Genomic DNA, 18734 nt, shown 5'->3' with positions numbered 1-18734 from the left:
GACTGAAGAATTTTAATAATTGGAGACAAGACATTAATACAAAAGGGTTTTAAAGCTGGTAAGTCATCAGTTATAATACATACCTATATTTAATTCAGAATGATGTCTTAAATCATGAATTACAGCATCTTCCATATCTTTTGAAGTGATTTTAAATTATGTTCAAGCATTTTTGTGAGCTTTATTTTTTCATATTTTATGTATGTATTACTGTATTGCGAAAGGAGTAAAACAAATTAATACACCTCAAGGAAATGTGTTTTGTTTATTTCAGATTCCTTGTTAATACAGCTTTAATTTGAATAACTACTTTTGAGACATGTAGATTATGGATTTTATTTTGAAAGTGTTATCCGGAAGCCATTTCTGTCGCTCGCTCCTGTTGGTTTGAAATGTGTGTAGCTGCCTGAGGCTCAGCCAGATTTACCCAGCAAGTGAGGTGAACATGTTGATGTATGCAGGCATTCGCACACCCATGAAAGTACAGAAGAACTCTCGGAAACTGGAATAAGGACTTTCTTAAACCACTTTTTTATTGTTAGGGTTTTTCTTTCCGGTGATATTGAAGTCCACGGTAAGCCAGAATCATTTGTTGTCTGTCAGACAAGTTCTCTGAAAAGGTAACAGTTTTAAAAATCAAAACCATTTGCTGTTTTCATACATTTAATGCTGGTATAAAGAATACATGTGTAAACTGGTATTTTAAATGTAAATCTGCTGTCTAGAAAGGACTTAAGAAATGCCATAGGCATTTGGTCTTTGTTATTCAGGTTAAACCTGATGGGTTCGCTCAGGCTATTTACAACCTGTCATAGCCGCCAACATCAACATTACTCACATTCATTCATCTACTCTGCCGTAATGCGGTCAGAGTACCTGTCAGTTTGGAGAATGTACTCAAGTTTCCTTTTCTTTCTTTCTCACACCTGCTTTAGCTGCATTTCTTGGTGACAGGTAGCCTACTCTCTCTGTCTCCCATTTAATTAATTGAAGTGGTAATTTTCAAAACCATTAAGCCTAAAAAACAAACCGTAGTACACCAATAACTCATTCTTTAATATGTGTGTTACAACCTGCTAATGTTAGTTATATACATATTGTTTTTGGATTACTGTGAAAACCTTGAAACTGCTGTTTTAACTTTAGTCTAGCTTGGAGATAGCACTTTGGATTTCCTCTGAGCCTCCAATCTTTACTTTCTAGTCTCCGTATCCTGTCTAGCCTACTCCTCACTATGACTGAGCCTGCTGAGCTGCTGCTCATCAAGGACCAGTATGAGTTGGCGTTTCATTCTCTGAGCCGTGGGCTGACTGCTGAAGAGGCCGGGAAAAGAGCAGAGGCCCTGGTGTATTACAGAAAAGGTCGACAGCACCTTACTCAAGGACTGGAAGTTCCCACTGGAGCGGAGAGGCAGCGAGGAGCGGTCTGGGACACGGCCAGGCAGCTTCAACAGAGGATGAGGGACACTCTGAGGACTGTCAACACCCACCTCTCAGACCTGGAGACCTCACAGCTGACAACAGGATACCAGAGGGGCTGCCTGTTGATGGATCTTCCTCCCAATCTTTATCCAGACCTGGCACAGAGCAGCCAGCCTCCCCGAAGCTCCCTCCACCATCTGTACCCCACCGTACTGGCTAACACTCAGAAGTCAACCCCAACAGTCCCTACCTGGCCTCCTTCCTCTGCTGTTCTGCACATGCACACGCTCCCTGCAGCAGCTCCAGGAGATATAGCCATGGCTAACCCAGGGGACCAGCCTCCAGCCTACACACCACAGCCAACTATTGGCCACCGCAGTCTGTCTTACGGTTCTGCCGGAGGCAGCCTTGGGTCAGGAAAGCAGACCGGAGCAGCAGCAGCAGAAGGAGATGGAAACATGCTGCTTTTCATCCCCTCTGGGGTGCAGATGTTTTTTGTGGCACCAAATGGTCAGGTCAGCTCCCTGTCTCATCCAGGCTACCTTCGCATCGTCGCATTTGACAGTCAGCACAAGGATTCCACTGCTGGAAGACCCTCAACATTTCTACATGTGAGTATACAGTATGTTATAATAAGTATGTCACGATAAGTATCTGTATGCTTCCTGTCTAGACCTTGAAAAGATCCGCTACTCAGTTTGTAACTCAGGTGGGAAGTTTCAGAGGGTGTGGGGACCCTTTCTGAAATACTTTGAGTCTTCAGTCAAACTGAAGGTTTTTTTCTTTCCTCTGTTTCGCTTCTTTGCTTGTCTTTCAGTCAGCTACATAGTCTGTATTGGTCTGTCTAAATTCACCTTCTTCTACCCATATATTATTTTTTTTTTAATCAACTTATTTTAAATTTTTAGTATTTACAATTTGCAATTTTGTACTTGACTTCCAGCAGATTCTTGCAGTGCTCCAGGTACAGTGCTCAGTGGGAGGTGTCGTTTGTGGATGTGGCTAGTGGGGTGGGAGGGGGGGGGTTTGTGCTTTGACACTTTGAAAAAAAAAAAAAAAAAAAAAAGAAATTAAAATGAGCATTTCTGTGTTTGTGATTGAACTTCAATAAAATATCGGAGATAAGTATCTGTATGCATGTGGGTGTGGGTATGTCAGCAAAGCTTTTTCCTTGGGCGTGTGTCTTAGAAGTGAGTATGTGTGAACAGCAAACTACCCCAGGTTAAACCACTACATCACTATTAGACCAGGTAAAACTAGTTATGAGTCACTATGTTATAAATTATGTTTCAAATGAGTACTAGTCACAAAGAATTGTTCTGCTTACAAATGATGTTGTTTTTATCTCTGGGTGATGTCCACTTTGAGTTTGACAACACGTGCACATGTTATAATAAAATATATTATATATATAGAAATGGAATATATATATATATATATATATATATATATATATATATATATATTCAATTTACAATGATACAAAACGATGAGAGAAGAACCATTGGATTTTAAACATTTTAGGTTGAAAAAGATTTTATTTAGAAATGTATAATCAAAAATAATCTTGAGTTAGTAGACAAATCAATTAATGCCATTACACTATAACAGTGTTTAGAATATATTTGGGTGATGTGAAACTTAATAAATGTGCAGCTTAAATTGATAACATTGAGCTGTCCCATTGTTGATATTATGTTTAAGCAGTATTACTCTCCACTATGGCAACTGTATTCTAAGAAATGGAACTCCGTTGCTTAATCCCTTGACTTTTATGGCACAGGCTCCCATCCATAAGTATGACTTTATCTGCTCTGACCCTGTGTGTTTATTATTCGTGTGGAGCCTTCTGACAATCAACCCCACTTAATTTTTGTATTGAGTCAATATAGAATGTATAAAGCAACATAATGTATTCTGGCCCTCAACAAAGCGCGTATTATGCTGTGCTTTATACTGCAGTGCAACCCATGACTCTGTTTCTCTCCTGTATTCTGGCCCTGCTTTGTTTCCCAGCAAGACAATGGTCCCATTAACAGATGACTCTGCGCTCCTGTTGTGCTGCTGGTCAGTGTCCTGCGCCCTCACAGGGTTCATTCTGTCAGGCGGCATACCAGTGGCACGATGCAGCAGCAAGTCAGTGTCTGTATTATGTCTGTGTGGATGATTGACATAAGTCCTGATGGGGCTAAAATCCTGTAATGTGTCTTTGAGAGGGGAGAACATTGGGTCAAAAGGAATAAGTGACACTGTGCTTGCTGGGAAATGACTCACGAGAAACTACCTTTTTACATATGAAGTTAATTGTGAAAAAAAGCATTGGACATGGGATGCTTTTTAGTTGACATCTTATGAACTGGAGAAACAAATAAGGACTTAACAGAAGCCACCATGTCCTGATTTGGGGTCAAATTTCAAAGATCTGAGGTTATTGATAAGAATAGTAGATGTGAGTGTATGTCACACTGTGAACATTTAAAATGAATGCAACCTTATTTGGTTATGATGGTACATGTGTGACCTTCATCATTCCCCAACCTCCTTATTTTTGTCTGTCTTTGTGTTTTCAAGGTGTGTGACTGGCAGTACCCGCTGACAGCAGAAACTCCAGTGCTATTGGCTAACTCTGGGATCTTCATGTTCCCGGACATCTTGTCAGAGATGCCAGGGTCCTACGTGGGAATAGTCTTGTCCTCCGAACTGCCTGCTGTCCACCGAAAGACGTTTCAGGACCTCCTTTCACAGCTGGCTGATCTCAGGGTCCAGGTCAGTCTTTACTGTGGAGCAAATGTAAGGATAGGTATGCATGTGGTTGGAGTCAGTGCTGTGGAACAATATATTGAGGCAATTTGTCTCTATTTGGAGAGAAAAGTAGGTGGTTGAAATGAAACATTAGTTAATAATGACTACACCTTCTTGTAGAATCCAGTAACTCATAGTGTGAAAATCTTTTTCTCTTGACACTGCAGGAAGAACTAAATAGTTGTTGGTAAAAACATTCTTAGCAAGCTTAGTCATGGCTCACAGAAATGTACGTCACATGTTTGGGTATATGTACACATTGTAAAAGCATCTTTAAAAGCATATTACCTCTTATGGTTGTTTAGCAATATGAGTTCATGTATTCCCTGACAGGGTCCAGAGGGGGAAGGGTCAGAGGTTGTCAACCTGAGTGAGAAAATCCCCCTTGGTCCCACGCAAGAGCATGAAGGACTGACAGTACCAACAGGGGAGATGGACAAACCACCACTTCCTGGTTGGAGTGAGAAGATGGCACAAGGAATCTTGACAGGTGTGTGTGTGTGTGTGTGTGTGTGTGTGTGTGTGTGTGTGTGTGTGTGTGTGTGTGTGTGTGTGTGTGTGTGTGTGTGTGTGTGTGTGTGTGTGTGTGTGTGTGTGTGTGTGTGTGTGTGTGTGTGTGTGTGTGTGTGTGTGTGTGTGTGTGTGTGTGTGTGTGTGTGTGTGTGTGTGTGTGTGTGTGTGTCCTAATAAAGGAAAAAAAAATCCCAGTGTTATTCAAAGACTGTATGTTCATCTATCTACAAAATGACCACTAGAGGACATTGTTTACCTTTGCAGCAATCTCTCTTGAACAGGATTGAGTGCAGGAAAGGAAAACCTTGTCCAACCACCTCTTTATTTGCCTGTAATAGATATTTTAACAACACAACAATCAATGATATTGCTAATTTACATTTAACACCCCATATTTTTTTGTCTGTAGGAGCTACACGCTTGAGTTTAGAGTTTGTAAAAGGAGCTGAGGCCACTGGTAGGGCCATTCATAAAGGAGCAGCCAAGATCCGGGACCATATCACGCCTGAGGAAACTCCTTCAGAGGTCAGCCCCCGTGTCACAAAAGGTCTGCAGGTGGCTAAACAGGCCACCGGGGGTGCTGTGCGAGTCAGCCAGTTCTTGGGTAAGGATTTAAACCAATATAGGAAGGATTATATTGGCAACAATGATGACAAATATTCAAAATGCTTTTGGGTGGTAATCGAACTTTTCCTATGGCTAAAGAAAACTAAAGACAAAAAATAAACACTTTTTTTTTTTTTCTTTCAGTGCATGCCATTAATCACCTGTACTGTAAACTAATATGACTGATATGTATGTATATTTACAGTTAATGGAGTAAGTATGGTGGCAGGACATGTGGCAGACAAGGTGGCTCCCCATGTGAAGAAACAGGGTGCTAAGCTGGTCCCAGAGTCTATAAAGAAGAGCAAAGATGGTGGACTTTCCAACTGGGATGGAGCCAAGTTTGTGGCAGTCAGCAGTGTACAAGGTATGTACCAATATAATAGAAATATCAGGACCAAGCATAAAGTTACACTATTGCATATATCATAGCTCTATGTAACATAAAATGTCAAAATATTGTGTCATGTTTTGGCATTTGGAAATGTGTTGGCATTTGCTCAAAGATGGATGATCCTAGTCTTTCTTTCTTTAGAGTACTCAAACTCTTTTTAACTTACATCCAAACCAGGTTTCTCTACTGTTTGGTCGAGTCTGGAGACCGGAGCAAAGCTTGTTGGCAAAAGTGTTGCAGCAGAGACTGTCACAACTATGACATACAAGTAAGTGCTGACATTTCCGCTTCTTTATTTAATTGATAGAACTTTCTGATAAACTATTGTAGCTCTTGTTTCCAGCCTATTTCTAATTCTATTTGATTTCTTTGAACAACAGTAGAACACTGGATCAGAAACCAGCTTACTGTGTTGCTTTCTTCTTGGTACGTTGGGAAACTGATCTACTTTTACACCCATTTCTTTTCAGATTTAAGGGCTTAGAAAATCTAATAAAAATGTCCAGCAACATATGACTGCACGTGGGAGTAAAGGCAAAGACTTGTGAACTAACAACTGATCAACTCTTTCATCTACACTCTTTTATTAACCCAGATCAAGTCAGAAAATAACCCTCAGTAAGACATTTTCCAAATCTAACGCAACAGCTAACACAGAATTGTTGTTTATTTTTCATCAGCTTTCTTCAATTCATTTATATCTAGATAAGACATAAAGTATGTGTTTTGGGTTCTTTTTTGACTTGATGTAGTTTAAGCAACTGTTATGTGTCTTTCTGGGTCTGGAAAACTGCAGCTGAATGTCTGCTTGTGTTGGGTGGTGCTGCTCTTGCTATTCATACTATCTGTAGCCCCTTTTTCCTGGTGTGTTACTAATAAAACCACTACAAAGTGAAATATGACTGTTTTTCTTGACCTTCAGTGTTTTTGATGTAAATGACAACAGTACCAATATTACATATCACATTGCTCCAGCATTTTAATTCTGTACCCACCACATTTATGTTCTTACACCAAACCACTCTTCCCCAACCACCTAACCATATTATTCGTGGTGAAGGTATGGTAACAATGCAGGCGAAGCCACTGACACTGGTCTCAAGTCCATGGTCAATGTTGGTGTGACTGCATACAACTTTGACAATCTGGGCATCCTGGCCTTCCTGAAGACTGTAAGCAAGAAGACAGCCAAGGTCACTATGGAAATCCCGGAGGGACAGCCAGCACAAACTGAGGGGAAGGAGGCGCAGAAACGAGACCTTCAGGCAGAGACAAATGGGAAAGTGAAGCAGAATAAAGAGGAGGAAGAGAAAAAACAATAGATTCCCACAGGGTGTTCTATGCTTTCCTTTAAGGTTTTTGTCAGATTGATGGATCAACTTCTCATTAGCAGATATAGGCTACTCATTTCCGGAGTGGATATTTAATTGTAATAACTGTGAATGTAAAAACAACAAGGCTGACATATTGGAATTAGCCTAAGTTAAGTGCACTTTTATTTGTATATATATCACTATACGTCAAGGTTGGCTGCATTGTTTTGTTTTACATGAATTATCTTTTTGTGGTATTATATGCTTGTCATTTTATTAATGTGTACATTTTTTGTGTATGTTTTGTATATGACAAAACATTCCAGTAAACTGACTTAATTGACCACCTAGGCTATATGATCTGTATGGAAGTGCAATAATAATGTAAAACACATGTTTTTCATAAAAAACTAATTTACGCGAGCAGCCTACCAGACATACATTTTTTCTCGAAAGGTGTTCTGATAAAGGGAGAAAAACAAGTTGTGCGCTTGCATGTTTGTTTTTCCAGTTATAATATATTCTGCGAGATAAATCAACTGGCATGTATCTAGGCCAATAATGTTAACTGTTGAATTAAGGAAGTCAATTTTCCTACCTGGACCTAATTAAGCGCGAAATAAGCTTCATGGAAATGTCTGCTTGCAAGAAAACCACTGTATGTGACGAATATGTAATTTACGAGCTATTTATTTGTGTACTGTCATATTTAACCGAGGAAGAGGTTTTCTTTTCAAACCTCCCGCTAATCTGGGCCATTATGTCCGAGGCCGCTTGAACGAGCCGGAAAGAGCTGTCTCCATGGAAACCTCGAGGCACAAACTTTTTTTTTCAGTCGATGTCAGTATTTCACAAATATGAATGGAGATAGCGACTACAGCAAATACGATTTGGTACGCCTGCAGGAAGAACTTGAGCAAGAGAGGGAAATGAAGTAAGTTTGTATGAAGGAAATGTATCACTTACAAAGCTATTAAGGAGATTAAATGGATTTTTTTTTCCACTGCAAAAATAAAATCGTCTTGACTCTTGATAGAGAAATGCTTGAGGAGTCGGTGTCTGATCTGCGGAGCACCATGTGTGAACTGCAAGAAAGACTGCACAGTGTTGATGGGGAAGGTGAGTAACCTTTAAGTGAGTTATTATTATCTAGCTATCTGTCACCGTCCTTCAGCCACATTGGCAAGATTACCAATCAATCCACTGGTTTCTATCAGCCCAGTCACTCTTCAGTGCCGTTTGTAATTTTCCCTTCCCCAAATGTGACTAGCTATTAGTGTGACAGTTCCTCTGTTTATTCTGTTCCAGGAAATGAGTGGAAGACAAGGTATGAGACACAGACTGAGCTAAATGGACAGTTGGACAGACAGATGTCACTCATTCATGAGAGACTGGAGGACCTACGAGGAAACCCCATGGGTGAGTTGAGTGCACAGGCTCGTGCTAGCTTTTAAAAGGGGTTTATGCTGGAAGTACATTTGTTGTGTTTTTATTGGAATCTGTAAACTTAAAATCAAGCTTTACACAAGAGTCAAATACCTCAGAGTACGGTATGGTTTACTTTCTCATCACCAAGATTGAAATCATTGCAGTTCTACTTTTTATTACAAAAAACACTTTCAGGCAAGCTCAAGATTACAGTAGATAAAGCAGCTCAGGGCTGATACTGACTGACACTTAGTCTTAATGTCATAGGCTCCTCTGTCTGCTCTGAAAGAAGAGGGGTATTGAGCAGGATTGGCAGGATGTTAAGCTTACCAACATCCCATGAATGCACCGCCACTGAAGACTCTTTAAGTCAATCTTTACTTTCAACTGTATAGTGTATAAAAACAACTTAAATGCAAATAATTAAGAAGACCACATGTATATATTCACCCCTCTCAAGCAAATTCATATTACTTTTAAAGCATGCACACATAATGTTCTCTTCTTTTTCACAGATCGATTGGCCTCCATCCGAATTTATGATGACATGCTGGTAGTGAGTACAAACATGTTGATTTTCTATTGAGCTTTTTATTGGTCTGTTTTGTATTTGTGTTATTTAGTAAGTTTTTTTGCAGTGCAGATTAACAAACAGAGCTAGAAATGTGTTTAAGGTAGAAGCACATACCAACAGAGAGAGCCAAAGTCGCAGAATGAGGGGAGAAGGGGGGCAGAACAGAAAGGATTTTAATGCCAGCTGCTCACCATCCTCCCGATGATGCAGGCTGAATCAACCACAGTTTAATCACAGCACTACAACCACTGCATTACAAACCATGGGAGAGTAGTAGCCTGCCCTACACACTAATTACAATGCTTCAACACACACTACACACTAAATGTTGTACAATACAGTCTAAATATGTGTGTCTGTGTGCCTTGAGGCAGAAGTCTGTCCTCACCCAGAAAACAACCTTATGGGTCGATCTCGCAAGCAGCTCATGACGACTTACAATTATGTTTCTTGTTAGGCAGCAAACCTCTCGACGCTGTAGTAATAATCATGATAGCAACCGAGTAAATGAAGAAAAAAAAAAAAGTACAAGAGTCCCAAATTCAAGGAGACAGGTTGGGGTGATGGAGGGGTCAGACAAATACAGGACTTTCACTCAGGAGAGGAGAGTCCGTTTCCCATGTGAAACCAAAAGTCAACTGTCATTTTGAAATTAACCAAATTTTACCGACCTTGGTCCGTGATGCAATGACGTCACATTACGTCCTCATTTTAGTAGTTAGGGTTAGGTATCTTAGGTAGTGACTCATTTTAAAGTTATCCCTGATGTTTTACTAACACTAAGTATCTGTGTTGCCTTAACTTAACTAGTTCCATTTCACAATGTTTACTATGGATTTAAAGGTCTCATGGCATGAAAATTTCACTTTATTTTTTTAGTTTTTTTAACATTAATATGCCAGCCTGCCTATGGTCACAGAAATGGCGATAGGTATAAACCGAGCCCTGGGTCTGCTGCTTGCAGGTAGGACTTTTAGTCATTGAAATATGTTCTCAGGGCAGCATTGCATCTTATTGGTTCTCTCAGCCGACCAATCAGTGCCAGGAGGAGGTGTGACATGGATTATTTGAATTTTTTAGGAGGCGGGGCTTGGATTATTTGAAGGAGATTGCAAATAAAAGGAGATCGTTGCAGTCAAGGTAATTGTATGTTTTATGTTAAACTACATTAGAAGATGTCAAGATATTAAAGCATTTGTATTAAAGTAAAGCTTTGATTTTCTATCAACCTGTTATTTAACTAGCTACATAACTAATGTAAGTAAGCTAGCTTGCAACATTAGCTAACTAGCTCTAAGAAATGACAGGATCATAGCTAATGTTAGCTTATATTCTATTAATTACCTTAGTCTGATGAAATGTGTAAGTTTTAATGGCTATGATAGCAAGTTACACTGCTCTCATTGCACATTATGTTAGGTCTAGGGACATTTTTGCTGCTGTATTCTTGCTGCTCTCAGGTCATCTTGTCATAGCTACATGCTAGCTACATGCAACTAAATTATTGGCTGCTCTCAGTGCATTTTTGCTGCATAAATTCTAATACTGCTGTTAGAGCACCTTGTAGTATCTGCATGCAACATTCATTGGCTGCTCTTAGGGCAATTTCTCTGTATATATTCTAATACTGGCTGCTCTCAGGGCACCTTGTAGTATCTGCATGCAACATGAATTGGCTGCTCTTAGGGCAACTTCACTGCATATATTCCAATACTGCTCTCAGGGCACCTTACCGTATCTCCATGCAACATTCATTGGCTGCTCTAGGGCATTTTTGTTGCAGATTTTCTTATGCTGCTCTTAGGGCACCTTATGACATTAGGTCTGCAATTGGCTGCTCTAAAGACATTTTTGCAGCATAAATTCTAATACTAGAATGCAGTACTAGCATATGATGTCCATAAACCAATAGATTTTCTTTATAGAGTTTAGCTAGATATCCCACTTTGTATTTTTCCTTGTTTGGTTAACCATGTTCCTGGGGATTTGGATAATTTCATGATAGAGCCAATGGTAAAACCTAAACTGTAATATAACTGAAAGAACACCAGAAACTGGATTGTTTGTGTCAGGTTTTGCATAACTGTTGTCATCAGAATTTAGTCTTCATTCCTTCATATAACATTCTGTCAGAAAATGATGACATGATGTCTGTTTAAAAAGTTGTAACGTTATATACAATTTCACCACTATAATAAAGAAATTATATGCTTTCTTATTTGCTCCTTAAATAGTTATTTTTTGAATTAATACAAAGTAAACTGAACAGAAAAAACAAGTATTTTGTTTTACTTTCTTTTCTTCCAGTTGGGGCTGAAGGGCTCGACCACTGTTGAGCTGCTGCATCATAGCAGCACAGTGTCTTATCACCAGCTCATGAAAGCTAGAAGTCACCCTGCTGCTCCAGATCTACCTACTGTATGGCTGGCTACAGACTACAACCATCTGCAAGTTTTGTTTGTAGTGAACATCATCAACAGCTGCACTTAAAGTCTCTTGGGGTCATATGGGACTCGGTTGTTCTCCATACTGCATCATACACTATATTATTTTTCTGTTTTGTTATTAGTACAGACAACACTAAGTATCATTATTTAATCACAGTCTATATGATTCTGGTGTACACTGTTGACTTGACTCCCTGCTATTGATTATATGTCACTTTAACTTGCCACTACCTCATAACTTTGCCTTAATTGCTCTTGTATAGTTAATTTATCTTCTACTAGTTATATATACCTCCTATTTAATTTAATTATTCTTAATTTGCGTTGCAATACCTGAATTATCCCTCTTGTGAACACTTATCTTTATTTTAGTTCATATCATTAGCCTGCTCACAACTCACCTGCACCTGGGTCATCTCTCAATATCAATGTTCCTGTTACAGTAAATCCTACCGGCAAAGTGTACTGCTTCACAGGAACACAATACACTTTTTAGGTTTTGTGTCAAATATTGTGCAGTTTGTTACTCATTGTTTTGACAAGGTCAGTTAAAGCCATTTACCAAGTGTCTGCTCTGGTAAATTTAATTGTACTGTTTGTTTTTTTTATAAATGTTACAGAACATGAAAAACCAATTTGCCTTGATCAGGGTTTTAGTTTGTTGCAAATATGAACATGGCTTTAATAATCTGTATCTTATTGCTCTGAAAAACTACAATGATTAAAGAAATATCAGTGATACTTAACATTTATTGAATTGATTGTATATGTCGGCAGACATTACAGGCACCTATTCGTGTAAGCAGAGAAAACAATAGTTTGTTCTCTCTTTTATCACTTGGATTATGCAGATGATGGTGCAGAAACAGAAACTAAGAGCAGCCAAAGTGCAGAAATGGGTGAAGTCCTTGTAGATCTCTGGAACGTTGGGGACAGACAGATCCAGCAACTCTCCACTGTTGTTTTTGTATAGTGTGCTCCTATTTAAGACAAATTCATAGACATCAACACATAATATATTAGGTGTACATAGCTTTCTTTAACATCATTACTAGCTTACCTTACCTTCTATGATTTGGTTTGATTTGATTTGACAGTCATTTTCTCTCCCGGGCCTGGTTGTGCACCCTGTGAATTTAAGCAAGATAAATAAATGATAAGTGAATGTAACATGATGTGTGTGTAGTTGTAGTATTTTAATTACAATTACATTATTATCAGACTTGCCAACAAAAGTGCCGTAAGCGCAGCCAATGAATGTTCAATGGAGATACTGTAAGGTGCCCTGAGAGCAGTTTTAGAATTTATGCTGCAAAAAATGTCCTTAGAGCAGCCAATTGTAGACCTAATGTCATAAGGTACCTTCAGAGCAGTATTACAATGTGTGTAGCAAAAATGCTCTAAGAGCAGCCAATGAATGTTGCACTTAAATACGACAAGGTGCTCTAAGAGCAGTATTAGAATATATGCAGCAAAATTGCCTTAAAGGAACACGCCGACTTATTGGGAATTTAGCTTATTCACCGTAACCCCCAGAGTTAGACAAGTTGATACATACCCTTCTCATCTCCGTGCGTGCTGTAACACTGTCTCACGGCTCCAGCATTAGCTTAGCCTGAGAGCAGTATTAGAATTTATGCAGCGAAGTTGCCCTAAGAGCAGCCAACGAATGTTGCATGCAGATACTGCAAGGTGCCCTGAGAGCAGTATTAGAATATATGTAGGGAAGTTGCCCTAAGAGAAGCCAATTCATTTTGCATGCAGATACAACAAGGTGCCCTGAGAGCAGCCAGTATTAGAATATATACAGGGAAGTTGCCCTAAGAGCAGCCAATGAATGTTGCATGCAGATACTACAAGGTGCCCTGAGAGCAGCCAGTATTAGAATATATGAGAGCTAGTTAAATTACAGATTGATAGAAAAACAAAGCTTTACTTTAATACAAATACTTTAATATCTTGACATTTTCTAATATAGTTCAACATAAAAGATACAATTACCTTGACTGCAACTATTTCCTTTTGTTTGCAACGATCTCCTTCAAATAATCCAAGCCCCGCCTCCTAAAGAATTCTAATAATCCATGTCCCGCCTCCTCCTGGCACTAATTGGACGGCTGAGAGAACCAATAAGATGCAATGCTGCCCTGAGAACATATTGCAATGACTAAAAGTCCTACCTGTATCCTGCTCTGCCTTTAAGAAAATGAAAGCTCAGATGGGCCGATCTGGAATCTTGCTCCTTATGAGGTCATAAGGTCCATTTTATCTGCTTTGCCCGCCCAAAGAATTTGGCCCACCCATGAGAGAGACACATCATGGCTTTCAAATGAGCAAAGTTGGTCAAGGCCACACCCTCAGCCTCTACCTTGCCCCCCTCTTTCTCTCCTCTTCAATGGCTACAGACACAAAAATGGCACATACTAAGGAAAGCTCATTGTGGGACTGGCTCTAGTGGCTGGCATTCTGCACCAAGGCTGAATTTTGGGAAAGAGACTTCAGATACAGTATAAGGGGAACACTAAGGTCTATATAAAAGCATCCAAAGAGCACCATTTAATGACATGCACTTTGGGTTAGTTCCTTTCCTAGCATTAAAGGAAATACTTAAGTAAAGTACAGGTACCTCGAACATGTAGTTCATTTCCATTACATTAACAATTTATACCCTTTCTGTCCAATAAAAACAGCCGTTTTCACTAAGCTGAAAAAGCTGTTTTTCTGAGCTCATGAAAAGTTGACTTTCTGGAGATACGCCATACTTATAGGAGATACGCCATACTTATAGGACAGCAACGCTATACAAACATATGATGCTCTTATAGCATATGATGCATTGCTGTAGATTTAACTACCCAACAGTATATAAAGGAGTTAAATGGTTTCAACCATAAACATAATGTATACAGCAGTAAAATGCAACATTAATGCAGCAGTAATATTCATCCAAAAACATCATATACAATAGTTAAACACTGTCAGGGAACAATTTTCTGCAGAATGAGAACTTTTACTTTTGATAATTTTAATTTTTGCTGATATGAATGCAGGACATTTACTTGTATTATTTTCACAGTGTGGTATTACTACTAAGCAATTTTACTTAAGTAAAGGATCTGAATAGTTCTTCCACCACTGACTGTAACATTTAACTATTTAACTATAAAATACAATACTCAGCAACTGGCTGATCCACAAGTGTTGAACTGGCATGATGCATGTATAATGCTGCATCTTTAAAGGAACACGCTGACTTATTGGGAATTTAGCTTATTCACCGTAACCCCCAGAGTTAGACAAGTCCATACATACCCTTCTCATCTCCGTGCGTGCTGTAACGCGGTCTGACGGCTCCAGCATTAGCTTAGCCCAGCACAGATTCTGCAGGTAACTGGTTCCAACTAGCCTACTGCCCTGAATCGTGACAAAAGTGACAAAATAATGCCAACATGTTCTTATTTACATGTTGTGATTTATAGAGTCACAGCGTGTACAAAAAACAACGTAACATGAGACACAGCCGTCTTCTAACTGTAAACAAACCGGGAACTATATTCTCAGGCGGAAGAATATAGTACTTGGGCGGAGTGATATGCTCGCAGCAAACCTGTATGAGAATATAGTTCCTGGTTTGTTTACTGTTAGAAGATGGCTGTGTCTCATGTTACGTAGTTTTTTTTGTACACGCTGTGACTATACAAATCACAACATGTAATTAGGAACATGTTGGCGTTATTTTGTCACTTTTGTCACAATTCGGAGCAGTAGGCTAGTTGGAACCAGTTACCTGCAGAATCTGTGCTGGGCTAAGCTAATGCTGGAGCCGTCAGGCAGCGTTACAGCACGCACGGAGATGAGAAGGGTATGTATCGACTTGTCTAACTCTGGGGGTTACGGTGAATAAGCTAAATTCCCAATAAGTCGGCGTGTTTCTTTAAACACGCTGCTTACGGTGGTATTCATTAAAGCTGACAGCAACTCTTAAAACTTTTTTTTAAGAAATGGTTCCAAACCCACATATCAAGTCTCATTGCTCTGCTCTGTACCAGAAATCTCATCTAGCCTTACCATACCCCAGCTCTAATATGTTAATTTGATATTGAATAATACATGAGCCTAATCCATTTTTGTGCTCATGTTTTCTGCATGGGTTATTCTGTTATTGTTTGATTTTAGTAGATATCACTGTGTAATTCAAGGACAAATTGATTTGTAATTAGACATGCAATAAAACACCTTTTATACCTCTTTGTTATGAAAGTTGCTAATTGATGGAAACACTTTGCCGCAGGAAACATTGAGACAGCGTCTGAAGCTCCTGACTCAAGAGAAGTCTGACCTCCAGAGTCAGCTGATGGACTGTCGCAGCAGAATTGAACAGGAAGGAAAGGTGTGGACCGTGGCGGTTCCACAGCTCAGTTAGAAGAATTTTGTGTCTAGTATTGCTGGTTTACATTTTTATTATTTCTCAGGCAAGCAGCTTTACATTTTTCTAGGTAATACATATTTCAGTAGCAAATGACCATCATTAGCAAAGGATTGAACAATATTTGGCTGATATTTTTCTTTTGCTTTCTTTGTTTTTAACAACCATTGATGCAAAATTGAACCCCAACCTTTGTCCCGTACTGCTACGACTAGGCCGATATGCTCTTGGTGACTTGGTTCTTTGTTTATTGTTCTGCTCAACAAACAGTGAGATATTAGTTGAATAAAGGTTTAACACGCAGCATGTGCAGCCAGTAATCCATGTTCTAATCTGTTGCTCATTAACACTGAAGACCTCCTGAAATACACTCTAATGCACACAGGCAGCAAACACATAACAAGCACTGCACTCTGAGCAGACAGATTATTACTGACAGTTAGAACAAGTGTAGTCCATGAATGGAAAAATGTGACAATAAAGGCCTCTGTTTCTTTCAAATATCAGGCATTTCATAAAACCAATGATGAGAGGCGGGCATACCTTTCAGAAATTGCTAAGGTAAGCATTCCCTTTCATCCATGTCAGAAGTAGTGCTCATAACATGTAGTTGAGCAAGTAGCTCTCAAACCAAACCTATTGACTACTAATAAAATATATGCCACACTGAAGAATAGCTGTCATGGCTAAATGCTACAAAAGGATAATTCAGTGTAGAGAGCAGACTGGTGTGCTCTCTAGCTTTTCTCTTTCAGGCCTAGTTATAACTTAGTTCTCATTCATCCTCCACTGCTGCTCTATCTTGTTATATAATAGGTGAGTCTCTGTTCAACCACAAAAAGTGAGTCAAGGACTTTCTGCCAACTGCTGAAACATTATTGGTTCAAGCAGGTTTGAAATTAATGTAGCTGCAATGAAACTTCCTTTCTCTCTCAACATTTTAGCAGCAAATCTTTACATTCAAAGTGACATCATGTGACTGGCTCATGCCTGCCATGAACACAAAAGCACACATACATGTGCATACAGCTAAACCAGTGTTTATATGTCTGGCTGTCTGATTGTCATTACTCATGAATTGTCACAGCTGTCCTCCACCCTTGAAGCCCAACGAAAACAGTACTCCGCCCAGCCACAGAGGGCACCCAAGAGCAAACAGAGGAGGTCAGTGAGGCACAACACACACAGCACATGTGATAGACACAATAATATGAACTGTGAACCAACTCAAAAATGACTGTAGAACTGAATTTATAAAAAAACAAAACATAACATGAGCTTCACATATTCACATATTTGTTTGTTTGATTTGGTGTCAAAATGTGTTAATTTGATACCAGCTTTTTTTTACATTTTCACTTTTTATTTGATTGATTTATAAGGGACTGTGTTCGATGATATTAGATGTATTTTAGTCTTAGAGTTAGCAAAGTGCTAATTTTTATCTGCAGTCCATTGTCAGACCACAATAAAACAAACACAAAATTGCACTTGTACAACTAAAAACATGGAACTAAAATGACAAAAGTACATGTAGAGCAAAAAATGCAGAGTCAGTAAATAACACTTAAAGGAGAGCTGCATGAGTGGTGGCTTTAATGCTGACTGCACAAATGCAGTGCAACAAGTTGTTAGGGAAGATATTGAAGGATGCCCTCAGAATTAAGTCACATTACAGAGGAGAAACCAACATTTACAATTTTTTTTTTAACAGTTTATGCACAAGACACACTAAAATCTCTTTTTAGACATCCATGACTCTATAACTACATCTATCATGACATGTAAATTGATTTGCTTTGCAATCAGACTTAATATTGCAGTGTACTGTCTTGTTTTGTAGTTAATAAATAAAGTAACGGTGCTGGACAAATTAACTAAGAATTAATAAATTCTAAATAAATCAAATCTTCTTAGACTATTCATGTTACAGGATTTTTATTGAGAAATTCAGTGTTATTTTATCTCTCTGAAGCACTTTAATAGAAAACATTGTGTATCTGTTACATGTAAATTAACTATATTTTCTGATTACATAGAGAGAGGCAGACCAGCAGGAAGGCAGAGGCTGATTCTAAGAAAGAAAAAGAGAGAGACAAAGATGGAGGAGGAGCGTGTTTGAAAGTAGGAGGTGGTGGTGGTGGACCAACAGCAGAGAGAAGAGAAGAAAAGAAATCTCAAAGGGGGAGATGGTTACCCAGCCTAAAGGACTACCTAAAACACAATCCCTAACTCAAACCTGGTGTTATAACCCTTTTTTTTTAAAGAGGGAACCCCTCTTCTGGGTATGCTGGAATGATTGCAGTAGAAAATTGCCATACCCTTATGTTTTCGGTGCAAGAATGTACTTACATGCTTCCTATGGATTTGTTTCCATTTCTCAAAGGCTGATTGTAAGGAAACAATGCTGTTCCTATGTAATTTGATCAGTTACACTTTACTTGAAGGTATCTACATAAGATTGGCATGACACTGTCATGAACGTGCCATAAACATTATAAACAGTCATAAATGTTTATGACATAACACTTCTGTCATTACGTGTTGTTTGGTTTTTGTCATGACAAGTTAGGGTTAGGGTTAGAGTTAGGGTTCATGTGTCATGACAGTGTCATGTCACTCTTATGTAGATACCTTCAAGTAAAGTGTTACCAGTTGATCTACTCATGTGCCACAGTCAGTATTGCAATTCAGTGATTATTTTACAATTGATGGCAAATACAGTGGTATAAAATGTTACATTAATGATTAAGTCTGGCATTGTTATTTCCTTACACGTTTCTGTGTTTCAACAAAACAAGTAGCTATAA

General features: G+C 38.9%; 2 protein-coding genes across 3 annotated transcripts; both read left to right on the top strand.

Annotated features, from left to right (window-relative positions):
• Window positions 1–387: 387 nt before the first annotated feature.
• On the top strand, window positions 388–7262 carry sparta (spartin a). 2 transcript variants are annotated; one of them, XM_028596000.1, is made up of 8 exons: window positions 388–574; window positions 1204–2032; window positions 3993–4187; window positions 4557–4713; window positions 5146–5340; window positions 5548–5709; window positions 5914–6004; window positions 6797–7262. In XM_028596000.1, the coding sequence occupies exons 2-8, from the start codon at window positions 1235–1237 to the stop codon at window positions 7056–7058; spliced, it is 1860 nt and encodes a 619-aa protein (XP_028451801.1). In that variant the 5' UTR covers window positions 388–574; window positions 1204–1234; the 3' UTR covers window positions 7059–7262. The 2 variants fall into 2 exon arrangements, with proteins under 2 accessions (XP_028451801.1, XP_028451802.1); XM_028596001.1 differs by lacking the exon at window positions 6797–7262 and adding an exon at window positions 6207–6581.
• Window positions 7263–7808: 546 nt separating this feature from the next.
• On the top strand, window positions 7809–18404 carry ccdc169 (coiled-coil domain containing 169). Its single transcript, XM_028596333.1, has 8 exons — window positions 7809–7983; window positions 8086–8168; window positions 8358–8468; window positions 8993–9033; window positions 15790–15888; window positions 16432–16485; window positions 17012–17088; window positions 17964–18404. Exons 1-8 carry the CDS (start codon window positions 7907–7909, stop codon window positions 18154–18156), a joined length of 735 nt encoding a protein of 244 aa, XP_028452134.1. The 5' UTR covers window positions 7809–7906; the 3' UTR covers window positions 18157–18404.
• The last annotated feature ends 330 nt before the right edge of the window (window positions 18405–18734 follow it).

Source organism: Perca flavescens, chromosome 13, assembly GCF_004354835.1.
Source record: "Perca flavescens isolate YP-PL-M2 chromosome 13, PFLA_1.0, whole genome shotgun sequence".
Taxonomy (NCBI): Eukaryota; Metazoa; Chordata; class Actinopteri; order Perciformes; family Percidae; genus Perca; species Perca flavescens.
This window is presented reverse-complemented; position numbering and strand designations above follow the sequence as displayed.

What these genes read in the sequence shown, in the direction of transcription:
- sparta (XM_028596000.1), top strand. Translation starts at nt 1,235, where the DNA reads ATGACTGAGCCTGCTGAGCTGCTGCTCATCAAGGACCAGTATGAGTTG. An exon ending in GACCCTCAACATTTCTACAT is followed by an intron (nt 2,033 to 3,992) that starts GTGAGTATACAG and finishes TGTGTTTTCAAG; the next exon opens with GTGTGTGACTGGCAGTACCC. An exon ending in GCGAGTCAGCCAGTTCTTGG is followed by an intron (nt 5,341 to 5,547) that starts GTAAGGATTTAA and finishes GTATATTTACAG; the next exon opens with TTAATGGAGTAAGTATGGTG.
- ccdc169 (XM_028596333.1), top strand. Translation starts at nt 7,907, where the DNA reads ATGAATGGAGATAGCGACTACAGCAAATACGATTTGGTACGCCTGCAG. An exon ending in TTTATGATGACATGCTGGTA is followed by an intron (nt 9,034 to 15,789) that starts GTGAGTACAAAC and finishes ACTTTGCCGCAG; the next exon opens with GAAACATTGAGACAGCGTCT. An exon ending in ACCTTTCAGAAATTGCTAAG is followed by an intron (nt 16,486 to 17,011) that starts GTAAGCATTCCC and finishes GAATTGTCACAG; the next exon opens with CTGTCCTCCACCCTTGAAGC.